This window comes from Bombus vancouverensis, chromosome 6 (genome assembly GCF_051014615.1).
Source record: "Bombus vancouverensis nearcticus chromosome 6, iyBomVanc1_principal, whole genome shotgun sequence".
NCBI lineage: Eukaryota > Metazoa > Arthropoda > Insecta > Hymenoptera > Apidae > Bombus > Bombus vancouverensis.
Window position 1 is genome coordinate 16,167,575 of NC_134916.1, and position 18,050 is coordinate 16,185,624.

The 18,050-nt window shown below is 33.5% G+C and overlaps 2 protein-coding genes across 2 annotated transcripts; one reads left to right on the forward strand and one right to left on the reverse strand.

Moving 5' to 3' along the window:
• Positions 1–9,763: 9,763 nt before the first annotated feature.
• Positions 9,764–11,649, reverse strand: Creld (Cysteine rich with EGF like domains). The gene is made up of 4 exons (XM_033335869.2): positions 11,212–11,649; positions 10,320–10,977; positions 10,162–10,257; positions 9,764–10,071 (listed from the first exon to the last, which is right to left on the reverse strand). The coding sequence occupies exons 1-4, from the start codon at positions 11,374–11,376 to the stop codon at positions 9,851–9,853; spliced, it is 1,140 nt and encodes a 379-aa protein (XP_033191760.2). The 5' UTR covers positions 11,377–11,649; the 3' UTR covers positions 9,764–9,850.
• A 312-nt stretch (positions 11,650–11,961) lies between these two features.
• On the forward strand, positions 11,962–16,257 carry LOC117157643 (coatomer subunit alpha-like). Its single transcript, XM_033335841.2, has 5 exons — positions 11,962–12,145; positions 12,314–13,538; positions 13,615–14,562; positions 14,641–15,795; positions 15,875–16,257. The coding sequence occupies exons 1-5, from the start codon at positions 12,066–12,068 to the stop codon at positions 16,109–16,111; spliced, it is 3,645 nt and encodes a 1,214-aa protein (XP_033191732.2). The 5' UTR covers positions 11,962–12,065; the 3' UTR covers positions 16,112–16,257.
• The last annotated feature ends 1,793 nt before the right edge of the window (positions 16,258–18,050 follow it).

Here is an 18,050-nt window from a genome sequence, read left to right on the forward strand (position 1 = left end):
ACTTCTGTTAGTCTCCTCCTTGACCGTTGGTATTCCCAGGTCTTTCCGAATGTCCTCGTTTCTAACGTACTGTAGCGGCAGGCTAATAAATTTAAATCTTATTGTTGTTTTACCTCGGAGCATCAATATCGTAGGACACACACATATTGTATTAATAATCGAACTCCGAGGCAAAACAATGTCGCCGTTACTTTCAACCGTCAAACGCAGTCGAGTCCAAATTTTCCGACTGTCCCCCGACCGATATAAATAAACGAGCGAATTGACGAGCGAGACAGAGTTTATCGAGTTTATCGAGAGAGTTTAGCATTCGAAGATATCAAAACACGCGCGTATTTATCACGATTAATATCAGATCAGGGCTCGTGCTTTGTATCAAGGCATCACAAATAAAGTGCTCGCGACACTTAGAATCGATATTTGAACTACCTCGTCCTCTACAGTACCATGGCGCGTTTACTATTGTTTCGAGTATTGTGGCGGCACTTGACAGTAAACTTCCCAACAGTTTACGTCGCGAGACGCACGACACAAAGACCCTATACCTGCGGACAAGATGACTGTCAGATGTCGATACAACGAAGCGACTAAAGGACAAACTAAAAAAATTCTATTGGCTCACGGGTCGACGCTCCAAACTAAACATACAGAATAAAATTACTCTCTACAAGACCGTAGTAAAACCTGTCTGGACCTACGGAATCCAACTATGGGGAACAGCAAGTAACTCCAACATTGAAATACTGCAACGCTTCCAATCGAAAACGCTGAGATCCCTAATAGACGCACCTTGGTATGTTACCAACGAAACCATCCATCGCGACCTCAAGATACCCACAGTCGAAGAGGAAATAGCAAAATATAGCGACAGATATAGCAAAAGAGTCAAGAAACACCGAAACCCCCTAATCACTGGACTACTCGATACGACGGACCAGATTCGCAGGCTGAAGAGGCACTACCCGCTAGACCTAAACGCTAGATTCATTTAGTTATCCAAATTAAGCATATGCACTTACTTATAATACTTATAAATTATACTTATCTATAATAAGTATTAACTTATTGTAAATAAACAGCCATGTCACTGCGCCATGACAGAAAAATTACTGAAAATTTTCAACGCGAGAATTGATTGTAATTTCAACAGATAAATAAAAAAAAGAAGATGTCGATACATTCGTACCGAATATTTCCAGCTAGCCTAAGGACCGCTATAAATCTTGGGATTTATTTTAGCTAAAGTCCTCCAAAGAGACAAACAGTCTTTGTTTATCAGTCTCGAAGTCGACCATCTACCACGGGGACACACGAGAAATCCGCTATCTCTCACGTACGATGCTTCCCGCTAGCAACACCCTCTCAAGGGCAGCTAGCATCCTTTTCCAACGACCAACACGAATTAGCCAATAAACATTAACGTACATTTCCCTCACTTTCCGAACCAAAGCTTTTCTCAACGAATCCGATGCCTTCGCATCCTTAGACACATCCCAACGCAGTCTTCCTCCGCAGCAGTAGCGCGACAAAAAGGTCAGTCTATCACAGCGAGTCAACATACAACGATCGTTACACTTACACGGTTCGAGTCGAATAATTACCTAAGCTCTCGATCTCGTGCAATCATCGTCCGCGCTCATAGCGCATCCCGAATCATAGCTATCCGAGCTCTAACTTGTAACCGCGCATTCGCGAATCGAATATAATCGCGAGTCCTACGTCGAGTGTACTTGTCACGTAATTTTTGGGGTTGGTTGGTGAAAATAAAATATAGTTGAGTCGTAACGCAACAATTAACTTTGTTTTAATCAACCTTTATTGTGAATTCACCAATCACAATGTAAGACGCACTGAATTAACGTAAATCACAATTCACTCCAACCACGCAAGACTTAGTTACAACAATACATTAAGTACGCGACTTATAAGGGTAGAGACCGATATAGATATGTTGACTATTCTAAGGATACGGAATAAGTGGTTTTAATGACGATACTGTGTCTAGGGAAAGCTAGGGGTGGCTGTGTCTAAGGACACGGGACTATCGGATTTGTCGATGACAATTTTGGTTAAGGAAGCGAGGGCAGTAGACACCGTCTCCGATTGGATAATGAGACGGTTGGTGGACCAGGAAGGGTTTTAGCCGCCCTCGCGAGAAAGTTTCTAACGGAACATACCAGATGTGGAAAAAACCAACTTTCTAAGCTAACACGTGGTAGACAATAAACGTAAAGGGAAATCTAAGACAGGAAATACTCGCTTGGTTCGAAGGACCTTAACTATGAAAATGCCAAGGCCCCTGGTGGGCACTTAAGACTATTGAGGGTGCGCGCCAAGGATATGCAGACATCTGGGTGCCATCATGTCCGTGGTGTGTGGCCTGGTCTCTGATGTGAATTGACGTTACATGTGCGTGGTTGCTGTATATGCGTTTTTCTAAGTCTTAAATAACAATAATTCTTGTAAGAACCGCATATGAAATATCGTTTCACTGTCAATGGATTTAACAGATTTCTTAGCACGAAACAGTATACGATCGTTTGGATGTTTGAAATATATTGCGTAAAACGTTTTGATGTTGTTTCAACAATGTGTAACTTTTAAGAAGTCAGTAATACAATATATCGATAAAATCAACAGAAAATGTCCTGCCGATAACGAAAAAATACATTATTGACCACAGATGGCATTGGTGTATGACCGATATATGGGGTGCGGAACCCAAGATATATGGGGAGCGCCTACATGCGGCGCTCGTACCCACAGGTCGTTTCGTGTATGTCGTCTATAAGCGATGATCGTAACCACAGATCATCTCGCGGGCGTCGTCTATAAGCGGCACCCGAAGCAAAAGGGTTAATCGTACTTTCGTAAATGAGTTTAGATAGATCATCTGCGTTTGAGTACAATCTCGTGATATTAAATTACGTCGTTGCTCCTTCTAATGGGATCAGAGGATTTGGTGGAAGTTGGATATGACGAAAAATTGAGCCACGAAAATTTCTGGTAAAACTATGGAATAATTGTACTGGAGGTGGACTGATTTAAATTTTGATCAGCAGGTTAATTACGAGTAGATAGCATTTGAATTTTGCCGATAGGTATCTACGTTGCCAATACTGGTTTGGCAATCGTTTCGTCTACAGCTATCGTAAACGTTACATATTCACATAACGATTGTAATATTACATATGTGTACCTTAATCTTCCGAGAATGCATTCTAAGATGTGATAACATTTATAAAACATGGATATAAGTAGAAATAAAACTATAAATACGTATGCGTACATGAATTAACGTTCAATGTAAGTTTTGTAATTGCGTATGACTAGTAATATTCTAATTTTTTCAGTAACTAAAAATTTTACATCGATATTAAATACAGGATACTGCATTTTACATATGTACCGTAATAGTTATATATTATTTAAAAAATTGTAGCTCTTAAGAGAAAAGTTATAATGCTGCAATTATCTAACGGTTACAGCGTCAATCGTTTAATTATTAAACTCAACGTGTCTAGGCAAAGTTAACATTTAGTAAGAAATGTTATCTCGATACAGATTTATTGAACGTATATATATTTATCTAATTAATTAATTAATTAATACTAACATGGAGGTCCAAAGATATTTAATTCTTATACATTTTGCAGTAAAAAAATACCTCTAACAAAAATATTTTAGAATCTGTATCCCAATTTACATATATTGACATAAAAATTTCTTTCACTCGTGGTTACGTCGAAGTCAGTAAAAAGACTAATTTCGAAAGTTGATTTGACGATAACTTAGAGAAGAAACCCGCTTGCGGAAACGATATTGATATTTCTAAGTGGTTTACCAGATAATATACATTGGAATAATAAAAATAAATATTGAATAACTCGAAATTAAAAGAAGAAAATTTAGATGGAATTTATTACCCACTAACAATCTTTTTAAAACAGTATTAATATCATTAACATCTGTATGTTTAACTACCGATACATGTACGGACCATTTATACAGCAATAGACCGTCATCATGATTAACATTGATATGTTTTGTAACATTCGTTATGTTTACCCATTCTCAAAACCACAAAAAATTCTTTGTAATAATATCTAATAACGTTAAATGAATTTAATAACGCCCCAAAAAATGACATAAATATGGATATATTTACAGAGTATTGCAATCGTATTTACTTTAGGGAACGATATTTAAAGTCTATGGGCTTACCTACTACTGCGAGTGAGAAAAAAGTTACATAGCCATCTATCGAATATAATGTCAACTATCTACAATATAACACGGAGATGGAAGGAGTCTCGTGGAACGGTACAGGAGCACGGGAGGTACTTGCTGTTCGCTACTGCATCACGCGATGCAACATTGTTCTGCTTACACATAAATGTGATACTTTCGAACAATACGCGTGCTTTAGATATAGGATTATGTTTGAGTATGTTAAAAACAACCAATTGAGCTCGCATTTCTTCCAGAGGATTTCTTTCCGTCTCCACACGGTTCTTGTTATGTTAATGCAGAGGTCATGTTAATGCAGAGGTTGTAATACAACACAAAAAATGTATTATGGATATAATATTTAAAAATATTGCGTTAATCAAACGTTTAAACACGTTGAATGCCACAAGAATCACCGGTGCCCGGTACTAAAATTTGGCCGTAGGGGTCTCCGGTGACCGGTGCGCCAAGATTAGTAGAAATACATAATTCGAACAAATGTTAATAGCTATAAATTTTTTATTAGTACTATCGTTACTACAATGGTGTGACGAAGTTAATACAATATAAAACGTATAGAAATAATTTTATTTATACATGAAATATAGACCTATTGTATGCGCATATTGCTATTATCATATTAGATAAACTGCTCGAAGAACTTTCCTCCCTATCTGACAGCATTCGACATCGTTTGGAGGGACTTGGTAAAAATGTGTCGTTAGTGGAATTACTTGACGCATAATCTTCATTTGAAATCATATTAACTTTAAGGGCTAACTAAAAAACAGAAGACATGAAGTGCAAACATTTTTGTAGCGTATAAAGGTATAATATACGCTCTTACCTGATTACTAACTTATATCTTGTAAGTAATATTTCAACATTATATGTGGCATTCAACGTGTTAAAAAATATGCAAAGTGTATATTTTTGTCAGCAATATTTTTATTCAAAAATATTCGCTAGTAATTCTGTCAAACAGCGGATTGCATAAGGAAAAATCTATTATGTTAGATTTTTAATTGAATTTATATAATCCTTGACTTGGACGTGGGCGTGGAATGGGAGAGAGGAGCAACAGGCAAGTTACTTGATTTCAATTAGTGTTAGGATTGTTGAATATACATACAGAGTGTTGCAATCGTAATTTCTTTAAAGAATGATATTTAAATTGCATGAGTCTTCTACTACTATGAGTAAGAGAGAAGTTCTATTTACATAGAAAACGCTTTTAAGTCAAAATAACCTCATTTTACATTATGATACATTCTCTATTAACATTTTTCATGTACCCATCTAATAAGCATTTTTGTAATTTTTTATGTTATTTGTTATGTAATTTGATTTCTTATGAATTAAATATACAACGTTTCGGAAAACCAAGTTACAATAACATTCGCCACTTTTACAATTAAGATTTTGAATTGTTCTTGTTTATTAAATTTAATGTTTTAAATACTGAAGATTAATTTACTTTACCACCTCGAATTGTAATTGTAAGCACGTAATAAAATAAGAAGTGCAATCAGCTAGTATTCAGTCTTTCAAAAACGAATCGAATAACTAGAAGAAAGCGTTTCAATAAGACGAAAGCGAATATTGTTTGCTTTTTGTTAGTATTAAACAGGACTGTTAATGACATTCCACGTAAAAAAATTAATATGGATATGATTTATAAAAGTATTGCACTGGCAACCTTATTTTCTCAACTTATATACAGATTACAGAGTAACTACCATTGCGAGTAAAATGATAATACCGAAGCCACCTATTGGTTACTATGTTAATTATATATCGAGGAAAATTGAATTTAGGCTTCAACAAAGCTTAAATCCTTACAATCCTTTATTGTATTTCAAATTTTGTAAACTATTTGTACATTTTTCAAATACACATATGTTTGACAGGCGATAAATATAAAAATAATAAAATAGAATAAAATTTATCCGTAAGATGCTGTATTTCCGAAAAAAATAAATTTGAAAATATATCATGCTTACCCTATCAGTTCTTATCTAAACATATTCAAATTTTATTTTCTTTATTTTTATTATTTTTTATTTTATTATTATTTATTTTATTTTTTATTTTATTTTTTATTTCTTAATGGTATACCACATATACATTGGAATAATAAAAAGAAATATTGAATAACTCGAAATTAGAAGGTGAAAATTTAAATGGAATTTATTACCCACCTTCTCTCTCTTTAAACAGTATTAATAATAATTAAGATCTATATGTTTTACTACCAATATATCTATGCACTATCGACATAGTAATAGGACAATGACATTTATATAGACATATTTTTCTTATATCTACCGTTCACCCCTGTACGAGAAGAAATTCTTTGTTATAATTCGATGGATGTTTGTCCACGACAAATGTTGCAAAAAATGATATAAATATGGATATATTTACAGAGTATTGCAATCATACCTAATTTAAGGAACGATATTTAAAGTCTATGGGTTTACTACTAATGCGAGTGAGAAAAAAGTTACGTAGCCATCTATCGAATATAATGTTAACTATCTACAATATAACACGGAAATGGAAGGAGTTTCATGAAACGACGAAATAGCAAGGGAGGTACTTACTGTTCTCTATTCTATCACGCCATGCAACATTTTTGTTTACACATATATGTGACACTTTCGACCAATACGCGTGCTTAGCTTTAGGATTGTGTTGAGTCTGTCAAAAACAACTAATTGGGCTCGTATTCCTTCCAGAGGGCTTCTTTCCATCTCCATGCTAAACACATGTTCATACATATACACTTCTTATAAAATTGGAAGGACTTAATAACATTTGTAATTAATGTTAATACAAAGGACCAAAAATATTTTATTCCTATACGTTTCACGGTAAAAGATGTTCACGTTTCTAACAAAGATATTTTGGAACAAAAATACGTCTTAAAAACTCATACCTCGCAAAATTTTTACCTATTCACTCGTAATAATTTCGAAGTTACGAGACGATGTTTTCAGACTTAACAACAATTTATTAAAATACCACTATATATAATGGTTTATGATTCACAGATGGGGTCAGGAAAATTTTCTGAATAGAATATTCCAGAATAAAAGATTTTTTAACCATTACGCGTATTGATTTCTACGTGTAGATATTCCCTGGTCATATTTCCATCTAATCTTCATGAAAATGCTTCCCTTCTCTCTTAAAAGAATTAATTCGCTCTTGAACGCTAAAACATGCAGCGAATCTTCCCTCTTTTTTCTTTTATACTTCACATTATTTGCTATCTACTGTTCAGCGTGCAAGGTAATAAATAAACGTATTACGAGATATCTGGAATAATAGTACTGGAGCTGGGACTGGTTTAAATTTTGATCAGCAGGTTAATTAGAAGTAGGTAGCCATTTGAATTTAAGTAATTGGCATCTTCATTGATAAAATTGGGTTGACGATTGTTTCTTCTACAATTATCGTAAACGTTACATACATAACTATTGTAATAATACATTTAATAATACTTCAATCTTCCGAGAATGCATTCTAAGATCTGATATTACATTCATAAAGACATGGGGGTATAAGCACAAATAAAACTATAAATACGTATGCGCATATGAAATAACATTGTTCAATGTGAGTTTTGCAATTACACATGTCTAGAAATATTCTAATATTTTCCAGCAACCAAAAATTTAATATGGATATTAAATACAGAGTATTGCATTTTACATATGTGCCGTAGTAGTTATATATTATTTTGAAGATTGTAGCTCTTACGAGAAAAGTTATAATGCTGCAGCCATCTATCGGTTACAGCGTCAGTCGTTTAATAAAAGACGATTAATTCTGATTTTAGGTTTTGTAATAAAGGTTATCGAAAATGAATTGTTCTTAAATTTCTTCTAACAAGAAAAAATAAAAGGAACGAAAAATAAATATAAATCTTATTCTTATATATTATACTCTTACAAGTATATTTTTATCATTTTTTACCGTTATTTGCTATGTAATTTTATATGTTTTTTATTGACCTTATACTTTGGATAAACAATGTACTTTTGACCGCAGAACAAAAGTTAAATATTTTTGAATATAAATTATTTATAATTTGATGCTAGTAGTACATAGTTTGCTGTAGATATGTAAAAAAATAAAGAACTAACCCGAAAATGGCCCATTGTCATATACGTATGAATGCCGAGTACTAATAATCAAAGAACCGAAAACTAAATTTTGTAAAATAGCGTTTTTATATTTTTGCATACATTTACACTGAAAAAATTTCTAGACATAAAATATTCAAATGGATACGATATATAAAAGTATTGCATTCATTACTTTACTTTATTCAACTTATATATAGCTTATAGAATCCTTATTATTGCGAGTAAAATAATAATGCCGAAACCATTTATTAGTTATTCTGTTAACCTACTTAAGAGAAACTTTAGAATGCAGTGCTGGTGTATGTATGTATATGTATATGTATACATGTATATGCCTCCCAATGTGCATGGAAATCATTTTCCGAAATACTTTTAAGATAAATGAATTATGTAAGACCGTGATTATATAGAAAGTGACGAGTAGCAAGCGGCATTTTAGGCGGTAATATTGAGCGGCGTATGAACATACCACTACCTCTTCCCATATTTCGTTTGTAATAGACATATTTATATAATGTTTATGATTATCTTACCATAAAATCGGCCTAGCCGCATCTTGATAATTAAAGATTCGATATTGAAATAATCCTTGGTATTTATTGTTATTGTATGTCTATTTGAGGCTTGGTCTATTTGAATAATTGGAGCTCAAAATTTCAGTTTTTATATATCCTCGAAAAAATATATATAGTAATGAAGGTTTAAGATATTTCTTGCATCAGGAATCTATTAGTAAGCTCATTCCTACATAAGAACATTTTAGGCATATATATGTTTTCAGAAGGATATCCAGATATGCCGAGCTTTCTCTGTGAAAACATTTGTATATTATAATTTCACCTTCCACATAAAGAAAAATAACGTACGTACTTTGTTAAATACTCTAAAAGTACAATGTAATTGATAAATATACTTGGTTGGTAACTGGTGGTACAAGCGGAAAGGGGGTGATTCTACGCGAAAAAAGAAGTCGAAAATATAGAAAAATATTTTTTTTTTATTTTTTTCTTTTTCAAAAAATTTTTCCATCGAGACAACGATCTACAGTGAGATCCGTTATAACGTACCGCACGCGTACCGAGCGAAAATTCAAAGTCGATTTTCTCGAAAACAAAGCCTTAAACGAAAAATTTTTATTCTATATTTTCGACTTCTTTTTTCGCGCAGAATCACCCCCTTTCCGCTTGTATCACCAGTTACCAACCACCCTGTATATGTATATATATCATATACATACTACATAACGCTACTCATCCGTGATAACACATGATATATACGTATATGTATAGACTGAAATATCTCTAAAATTTGAATTTTAAAATGATAAATAATAATTAATATATTAGACCAAACAACAGAAATTATAATTGTTAATATACGAGTGATTACTATAACAATATTCATTTTCTCACTTTTTTATACATTACAATTTATTAAAATATGACATATAATACACTATACATTTATGCTGGTCCTAGAATGTCAACATTTGCTGTTGTATCTTGAACGTTACTATGAGCTATCATGTATTCTGAAACCGATATGTATATCCCAACTAATAATCCAATTACACTTGCTATATAAATATTTCGTTGGAAGATGATGCATGTAGCTGTGCACAGACCAAGATATGTAGCATATCTTGCAACATTCTCCTGTTGCTTACGACCTAGTAGGTCAGAATCTAAAATAAATAATTTTATATATGATTATTATTATTAGTAGTAGCAATATTTTTATTATCTTATTCAATCATCATTTATTGAGAACATACTTATACATAAATTATTTTTTTCACGGTATCCATCTGCACAATTTATACACATATCTGGTCCATCACCTGTGCACCCATCACAGGCCACGTCACAATCTAAAACATTAATTAAAAACAATAAATATTAAATTATTTTTGTATGTTTTTTTATAACTTACTTAAACACGTATATCCTCCTTCCTTATTAATACAAAATTGATTTTTTGAACAATATTCATCACTTTTTAAGCATTCATCAATATCAAAGCAACCTTGTCCATCTAATATATGCCATCCTTCCGTACATTTTTCACAATTTTTTGGTCCTGGTCCTTTACAAGCTCCATCACAGGCATTGTGGCATTGTGAACAAAGCAATTTATTTTCATCTTTATAGGATTCATAAAATCCAATTGCACATTCAGAACAATCATCTTTCTCATAGCCTTTATCACAGGAGCATTTACCATTTCCTTTTCTGGTACCTGCTCCTTTGCATTTACCATTATTATTACAAATTTTATCTGGAAAACCTGGACATGGCTTGCATTGTGGACCAAAATGATCTTTTGGACAACAGGATTCTGTTTGTTGAATACAGATATAATCATAAATATCTGGATGTATTTGTTGGTAATTAAACCACCAATCTTCTATTTTATTTTCTAATTCTTCAGCTAAAGTCTGACACTGTATTTTACCACGTTCTACTTCTTCACATAAATGTTCTTGTATTTCTATTAATCTAGTTTCACTTTTTGAATATGAGCCTAACTTATCTTCCTCCCATGCGCTATCACCACCATCAAATTTTTCACGACTAGTCCTTTCTATACCCTGTACAACAAAACAGTACAATAAATGTAAAATACATACATAAAAGATATTTACACAGATAAATAATGATTAAATACGAATAAAATTACTTATATATATACATAAACAATATGATATAGTAAACTCAATATTACGTTAAATTTATATACAAAAAGATATGCATTTACATATACTTTCGTACACATATTTCTTAAAAATTGAGTTGTTTTAACTTATAATATTTGACAAACTCACCTTCTTAAAACTATTTATTAAAATCTTGCAAGCCGCACATGGAGGAAATTTTTGAGCTTCAAATTCTTTACTTGAAGGTGTTTTGTTGCACTTTACAGAAGCAGACATAGAAAGTAAAATAAACAAGCTTAAGAAAAGAAAAAGAATGACATTGGTTCGTCGCATTATTCTACAGAAACGTACCGGTCACTACCTTCAGTAACACTATTAGCATTTACTTAAAGGCTAATAATAATTACTCTTAAATACAAATCACAAAATGTAATTGATTCTATACTACTTCGTAGAAGATCATTATTTTATTAAATATTTCGATTGTAGTCAATATATGAATAACTATATTATTCCAAACTTTTCAGACAAACAATCCCACGTATAATAATACAACAAATATTTCGTAACTGAACATGCGCGGATCAATCAATATGAAAGTGACACGTTGATTCTTCGCATTGTTTCAATTAATGCACATTTAATAAATAAGTTTATTTTAATTCAATTTTATTTTATACTTTGATAAATTGGTAGAAAAATATTTTCATACCGTTTATATGATATTCGTAATATTAAGAACTATTAATTAGAAATTATAAGCAATCCAGTCATTAGATAACAAAAAAATATGATTATATTTAAAAAATGTTCACGATTTGAAATAGATAATTTGATGTGACAAAATACAATATTAAATATTATATGACAAAATACAAGTTCCATTACCTATCTATATGTATGTATATATTTCATGGCAGCAATGGTGACGTCGTGACGTGTCGCGATTCGTGACAAATTTGCAAGGTTTAGAAGCGAGGAATGGTTCTTTAAACATAATTTTGTGAAATACTTACTGAAAGATGTTAACAAAATTTGAGACAAAATCTGCTCGTGTAAAAGGGATCTCTTTTCATCCAAAACGTCCATGGGTGCTTGCAAGGTAAACAATAAATATTCTCCGTGTCGGTTAGCTATTGAGTTATTAAAACAACCACATACAGATGTTTACGTTAGGATTATTAACTCTAATATAATTCGGAAAATTCTGCATTGTTCTTGAACTATTAAGAAACTCAGATTTCCAGAAATATTATGTATTCTGTTACAGTTTACACAATGGTATTATTCAGTTATGGGATTATCGCATGTGCACTTTATTAGATAAATTTGATGAACACGATGGACCAGTTCGTGGAATATGTTTTCACAATCAACAACCATTATTTGTATCTGGTGGTGATGACTATAAGATCAAAGTATGGAATTATAAGCAAAGGAAGTGCCTCTTTACTTTATTGGGGCATTTAGATTATATTAGAACAATTGTATTTCATCAAGAATACCCATGGATTTTGAGTGCATCAGACGATCAAACTGTTCGTATCTGGAATTGGCAGAGCCGTGCTTGCATTTGTGTCTTGACTGGGCACAATCACTATGTCATGTGTGCACAGTTTCATCCTACAGAGGATATCATTGTATCGGCTTCCTTAGATCAAACGGTAAGAATATGGGATGTTTCTGGATTAAGAAAGAAAAATGTAGCTCCTGGTCCAGGAGGCTTGGAAGATCATTTAAAAAATCCTGGAGCCACAGATTTATTTGGTCAAGCAGATGCTGTTGTAAGACATATCCTGGACGCACATGATAGAGGTGTTAATTGGGCATGCTTCCATCCAACATTGCCTCTGATTGTTTCTGGAGCAGATGATCGTCAGATTAAAATGTGGAGAATGAATGATGCCAAAGCTTGGGAGGTTGATACTTGTCGGGGACATTATAATAATGTCTCTTGTGTTTTGTTCCATCCTAGACAGGACTTAATTCTCTCAAATTCTGAAGATAAAAGTATCCGCGTTTGGGATATGTCTAAACGTACTTGTTTGCACACATTTAGAAGAGAACACGAGAGATTTTGGGTCATCACAGCACATCCTACATTGAATCTGTTTGCTGCTGGTCATGATTCTGGAATGATTATTTTCAAATTAGAAAGAGAACGTCCCGCATATGCTGTATACGGAAACGTTCTTTATTACGTGAAAGAACGGTTTCTTAGAAAATTGGACTTCACTACTTCAAAAGATACATCTATTATGCAAATCCGAGGAGGTGGAAAGACACCTCCTTATAGCATGTCGTATAATCAAGCTGAGAACGCTGTTTTAATCTGTACTAGATCAGCTAATAATGTCGAAAATAGCACTTACGATCTATATTTGATACCGCGCGAAGGTGATCCAAACACTGATGCCGATGCGAAGCGGGCTTCGGGTGTCACTGCCATCTGGGTTGCCAGAAATCGTTTTGCGGTGTTAGATAGGGCGTATTCGGTATGTATTCAGGGTGAAACGTTATCTTCTTTAAAATAACGAAATTTTATAAACATTTTTTGATTATTTATCGCAGTTGGTCATTAAAAATTTGAAGAACGAAATTACAAAAAAGGTGCAGATCCCAAACTGTGACGAAATATTTTACGCTGGTACTGGAATGCTCCTTTTACGTGATGCTGATCAAGTAACGCTCTTTGACGTTCAACAGAAAAGAACATTAGCCGAAGTAAAAATTTCGAAGTGTAAATATGTCGTGTGGTCTAGCGATATGTCTCACGTCGCTTTACTCTCGAAACATAATGTTAACATTTGTAATCGACGTCTGGAATCCTTGTGCTCTGTACACGAAAACACTAGGGTAAAGTCGGGAGCTTGGGACGACTCAGGAGTGTTCATTTACACCACTAGCAATCACATCAAATATGCAATCAACAATGGTGATCATGGTATTATACGCACATTAGACCTCCCGATATATGTAACGCGAGTTAAAGGCAATCAAGTTTATTGCTTGGACAGAGAATGCAGACCAAGGATTCTTCGAATAGATCCAACTGAATATAAATTTAAATTGGCCTTGATCAATAGGAAATACGAAGATGTTTTGCACATGGTTCGTAACGCAAATCTCGTTGGTCAATCTATAATTGCATACTTGCAACAGAAGGGATATCCCGAGGTTGCTTTGCACTTTGTTAAAGATGAAAGAACAAGATTTGGCCTTGCCCTCGAATGCGGAAATATCGAAGTCGCTTTAGAAGCCGCGAGATCGCTTGATGAAAAATCCAATTGGGAAAGCTTGGCCCAGGCTGCCCTGTTACAAGGCAATCATCAAGTTGTCGAAATGTGCTATCAGAGAACTAAGAATTTTGAAAAATTAGCGTTCCTGTATCTTATAACTGGTAATTTAGAGAAATTACGTAAGATGATAAAAATTGCAGAAATTAGGAAAGACGTTTCTGGGCAATATCAGGGTAGCTTGTTACTTGGCGACGTTTATGAACGTGCAAAAATATTGCGTGTGGGTATTTATATAACTCAGTTTATATTCAAATTTTTCTTACTCCCACGACTTATTTTTTACCGTTTTATGTTACAGAATTCTGGTCAAGCTTCGTTAGCTTATGTAACTGAGAAAATTCATGGTATATCATCTCCAGAAGACGACGTTCAATATAGTTCTATGAGTGAAGAACTTTCTGCTCTTGAACAAGGAGCAGAATATCTTCGACCTCCGGTACCGATTCAACAGGCCGAAAACAACTGGCCACTATTAACAGTATCAAAAGGTTTCTTCGAGGGAGCGGTCATGTCGCGTGGAAAGAGTCAGGTAGCTGCTGCGTTGGCTCCGGAAGACGATAACGCTGTACCTGCTGAAGGGTGGGGCAATGACGAAGAGTTAGGAATAGACGAGGAGGAAGTTATCGAAAATGAAAACGTTCCTGAGGGCGAAGAAAGTGCAGGATGGGATGTGGAGGACGTAGATTTGCCGCCGGAACTCGAAACTCCAGTGGCTGCGACGGAAGACGGCTATTATTCACCGCCAACTAAGGGAATATCACCAACTCAACATTGGATAAACAATTCGCAATTCGTTGTAGATCATGTACTAGCTGGATCACTAGAAACAGCATTTAGATTGCTAAATGATCAAGTTGGTGTAGTTGAATTTGAAGCATATCAAAGTCTTTTCATGAATACATTCGTACGCGCTAGAACATCATTTGCGTCGTTACCCAATATACCCTCTTTATATGGATATCCTCAAAGAAATTTGAAAGATACAAATCCAAAAAGCAGTCTCCCTGCAATCGGATTGCATCTTACCGATTTAGTTCAACGACTTCAAGTATGTTATCATTTGACAACTGGCGGCAAGTTTCCAGAAGCGATAGAAAAATTGCAAGCGATTCTACTCAGTGTGCCATTATTGGTTGTTGACACGAGGCAAGATATTATAGAAGCACAGGAATTGATTCAAATTTGTAGAGAGTATGTTCTAGGTTTAAAAATGGAGACTGAAAGGAAAAATCTACCTAAAGCTACTTTAGCTGAACAAAAACGAATCTGTGAAATGGCAGCCTACTTTACACATTGCAATTTACAACCTGTTCACCAGATTCTCACTCTAAGGATAGCTGTAAATATGTTCTTCAAATTAAAAAATTACAAAACTGCGGCTTCGTTCGCAAGAAGATTACTTGAATTGGGACCTAAACCTGAATTAGCACAACAAGTTAGAAAGATTTTGCTGGTATGTATACTTTCGTGTATATTAACTATCTCACATAAAGTACAGGAAAAGATTATTACCGCGTTTCTTTCTTTTTTAGGCTTGCGATAAAAATCCGGTGGATGAACATCAATTAGCGTACGACGAACATAATCCTTTTTCATTATGTGCAAGCACGTTTGTTCCAATTTACAGAGGAAAACCAGAAATCAAATGTCCATTATGCGGTGCAAGTTATTTACCTCAATTTAAAGATACAGTATGCAAAGTTTGTGAAGTTGCACTAATCGGAAAACAATGTATCGGCTTAAGGATAAGTCCTGTTCAATTCCGATAAATTTTTGATATTTTTATCGTTACTGTTACAAATAATACAGTATATTGTAATACAATATCGTTGTCTTGTAATTTTTCAATTGTTTTATAGATAAAAAATATGTCATTACAAAAGATATTGTAAACATTATAAGAGATATATGTGTACTTAAATTTTTTAAATATTTCCTCCACTACTTTATAGAGAAGAAGTTCATTATCATCATTGTTTACCACTATTACTATTAACATTATTTCATATTGAAACAGTACATGTAAACTATATTTTAAAAATTAAGAATTTCAGAGAAAGAAATTCCATAATAAAATTAAGAACTAAAAATATTTTTACTCAATTGACTTTTTGTTATTTTTATAAAGAGGGACACAAGCGATTTTCTTATCAATTATAGTATAATTCACACTTTCCATATTGAGCAGGTAGAATTGTATAACGAAGAGAATATGTAAATCATTTCGTAAAGTAACTTGTAACTTCAATAATATTAGTAATCATACTTAAGATGTATAAGCAATAGCTGAACCCTACGAAAGAAAGAATTTTAGTGAACAATGTATGTAAAATCCCCAAATAAATGTTAGTTGGTAATGTCAGAGATGAAATTAGGAAAATTGCTGATGATCAAAGGAGAAATTCACCCATAAATGCACTTCATTAATTGCCGCTTCTAATGTTCAAACGGTTCAAACTATACGTACACCTTTTTCTCCGGTGCTATTGGTGGGAAAAACGTGTGCACTATGAGAAGGAAAATATGTCTCAGTTCGTACCAGTCCATACGCAGTTGGCCAAAAGTAGGCGCTTAGTGGCAATTCGAAAACAAGTAGCAAAACACTGCGCCACATCACCAACGCTATAAGATTTGGGTCGTCATTTTAATATGAAAAGAGATGTTTTAGTTCTATCGGTCAAACGAAGGAATCAAATTATTGTAAAGTAACAAAATTACGCAAATGATTACACAGAAGATTAACTCATTGTAAAATTGTACAATTATTGTAAACTGATGAAATGAATTGAAGAAAACAATATTATTTTGCAAATAAACAAAGCGTTTAATCATTTAAAATCCTTCCAATATCCACATTCCCCAAATAACTTCCAATTTCCATAAGTTCGAGGAATAAGTTAAAAAATATTACGAAAGGGTTTGAGGAATTTGAAAAGTACTAAGAGACTAAAATACCATAAGAAATATAAGAAACTTGTTAAAAGTTCTGTAAAAAACGCCATTTTCGTAGGAAATTCAAGAGTAAAGAAATTTTCGACCAATTTTCCAATTCTGTATTGCAGGAACGCGATAACATACAGAGTGGAACAATTTCGGCGATTCTTTTCCAATACGTCAGTTTCGAAGAATTTTGCGAAGTTGAAATTTTCGGGATCTTAAAAATGCTTTTGGTTCACTTTGCGATTATATATCAGCAGAACATGATAACATAGGAGGTGGAAAATTCTGCCAATTTGTGGGAATTACCTCATTTTCAAAGAATTTTGGGAAGTTGAAGTTTTCGGGTTCCCGAAAATATTTTTAGCACATTTTGCAATTTTGTATCAAAAGAACACGACAATATAGGAAATAGAGAAATTCTACTGATTATTGGATATTAATTCATCTTCGAGAAATTCCTTATTTGAAATTTCGTGTTTTCGAAAATGTGTTAAGCTCATTTTACAATTTTGTATCAGGAGAACATAATAACATGGGAGGTGGCACAATTTCGCTGATTCTAGGGAATGATGTCATTTTCAAGAAATTTTGCAAAGTTACATTTTTTGATTCTTGAAATCTTTTCCGGCCAATTAGGTCCTCCGAAAACACGACAAAATTTGCAATCTTTTCTGTATAATAACTTTCGAGCGGAGAGATTCCTAAACTCAAAACTGCTATCGTTGAACTCTATTCAATAAATACTTCAAATATGTATAATATTAAAAA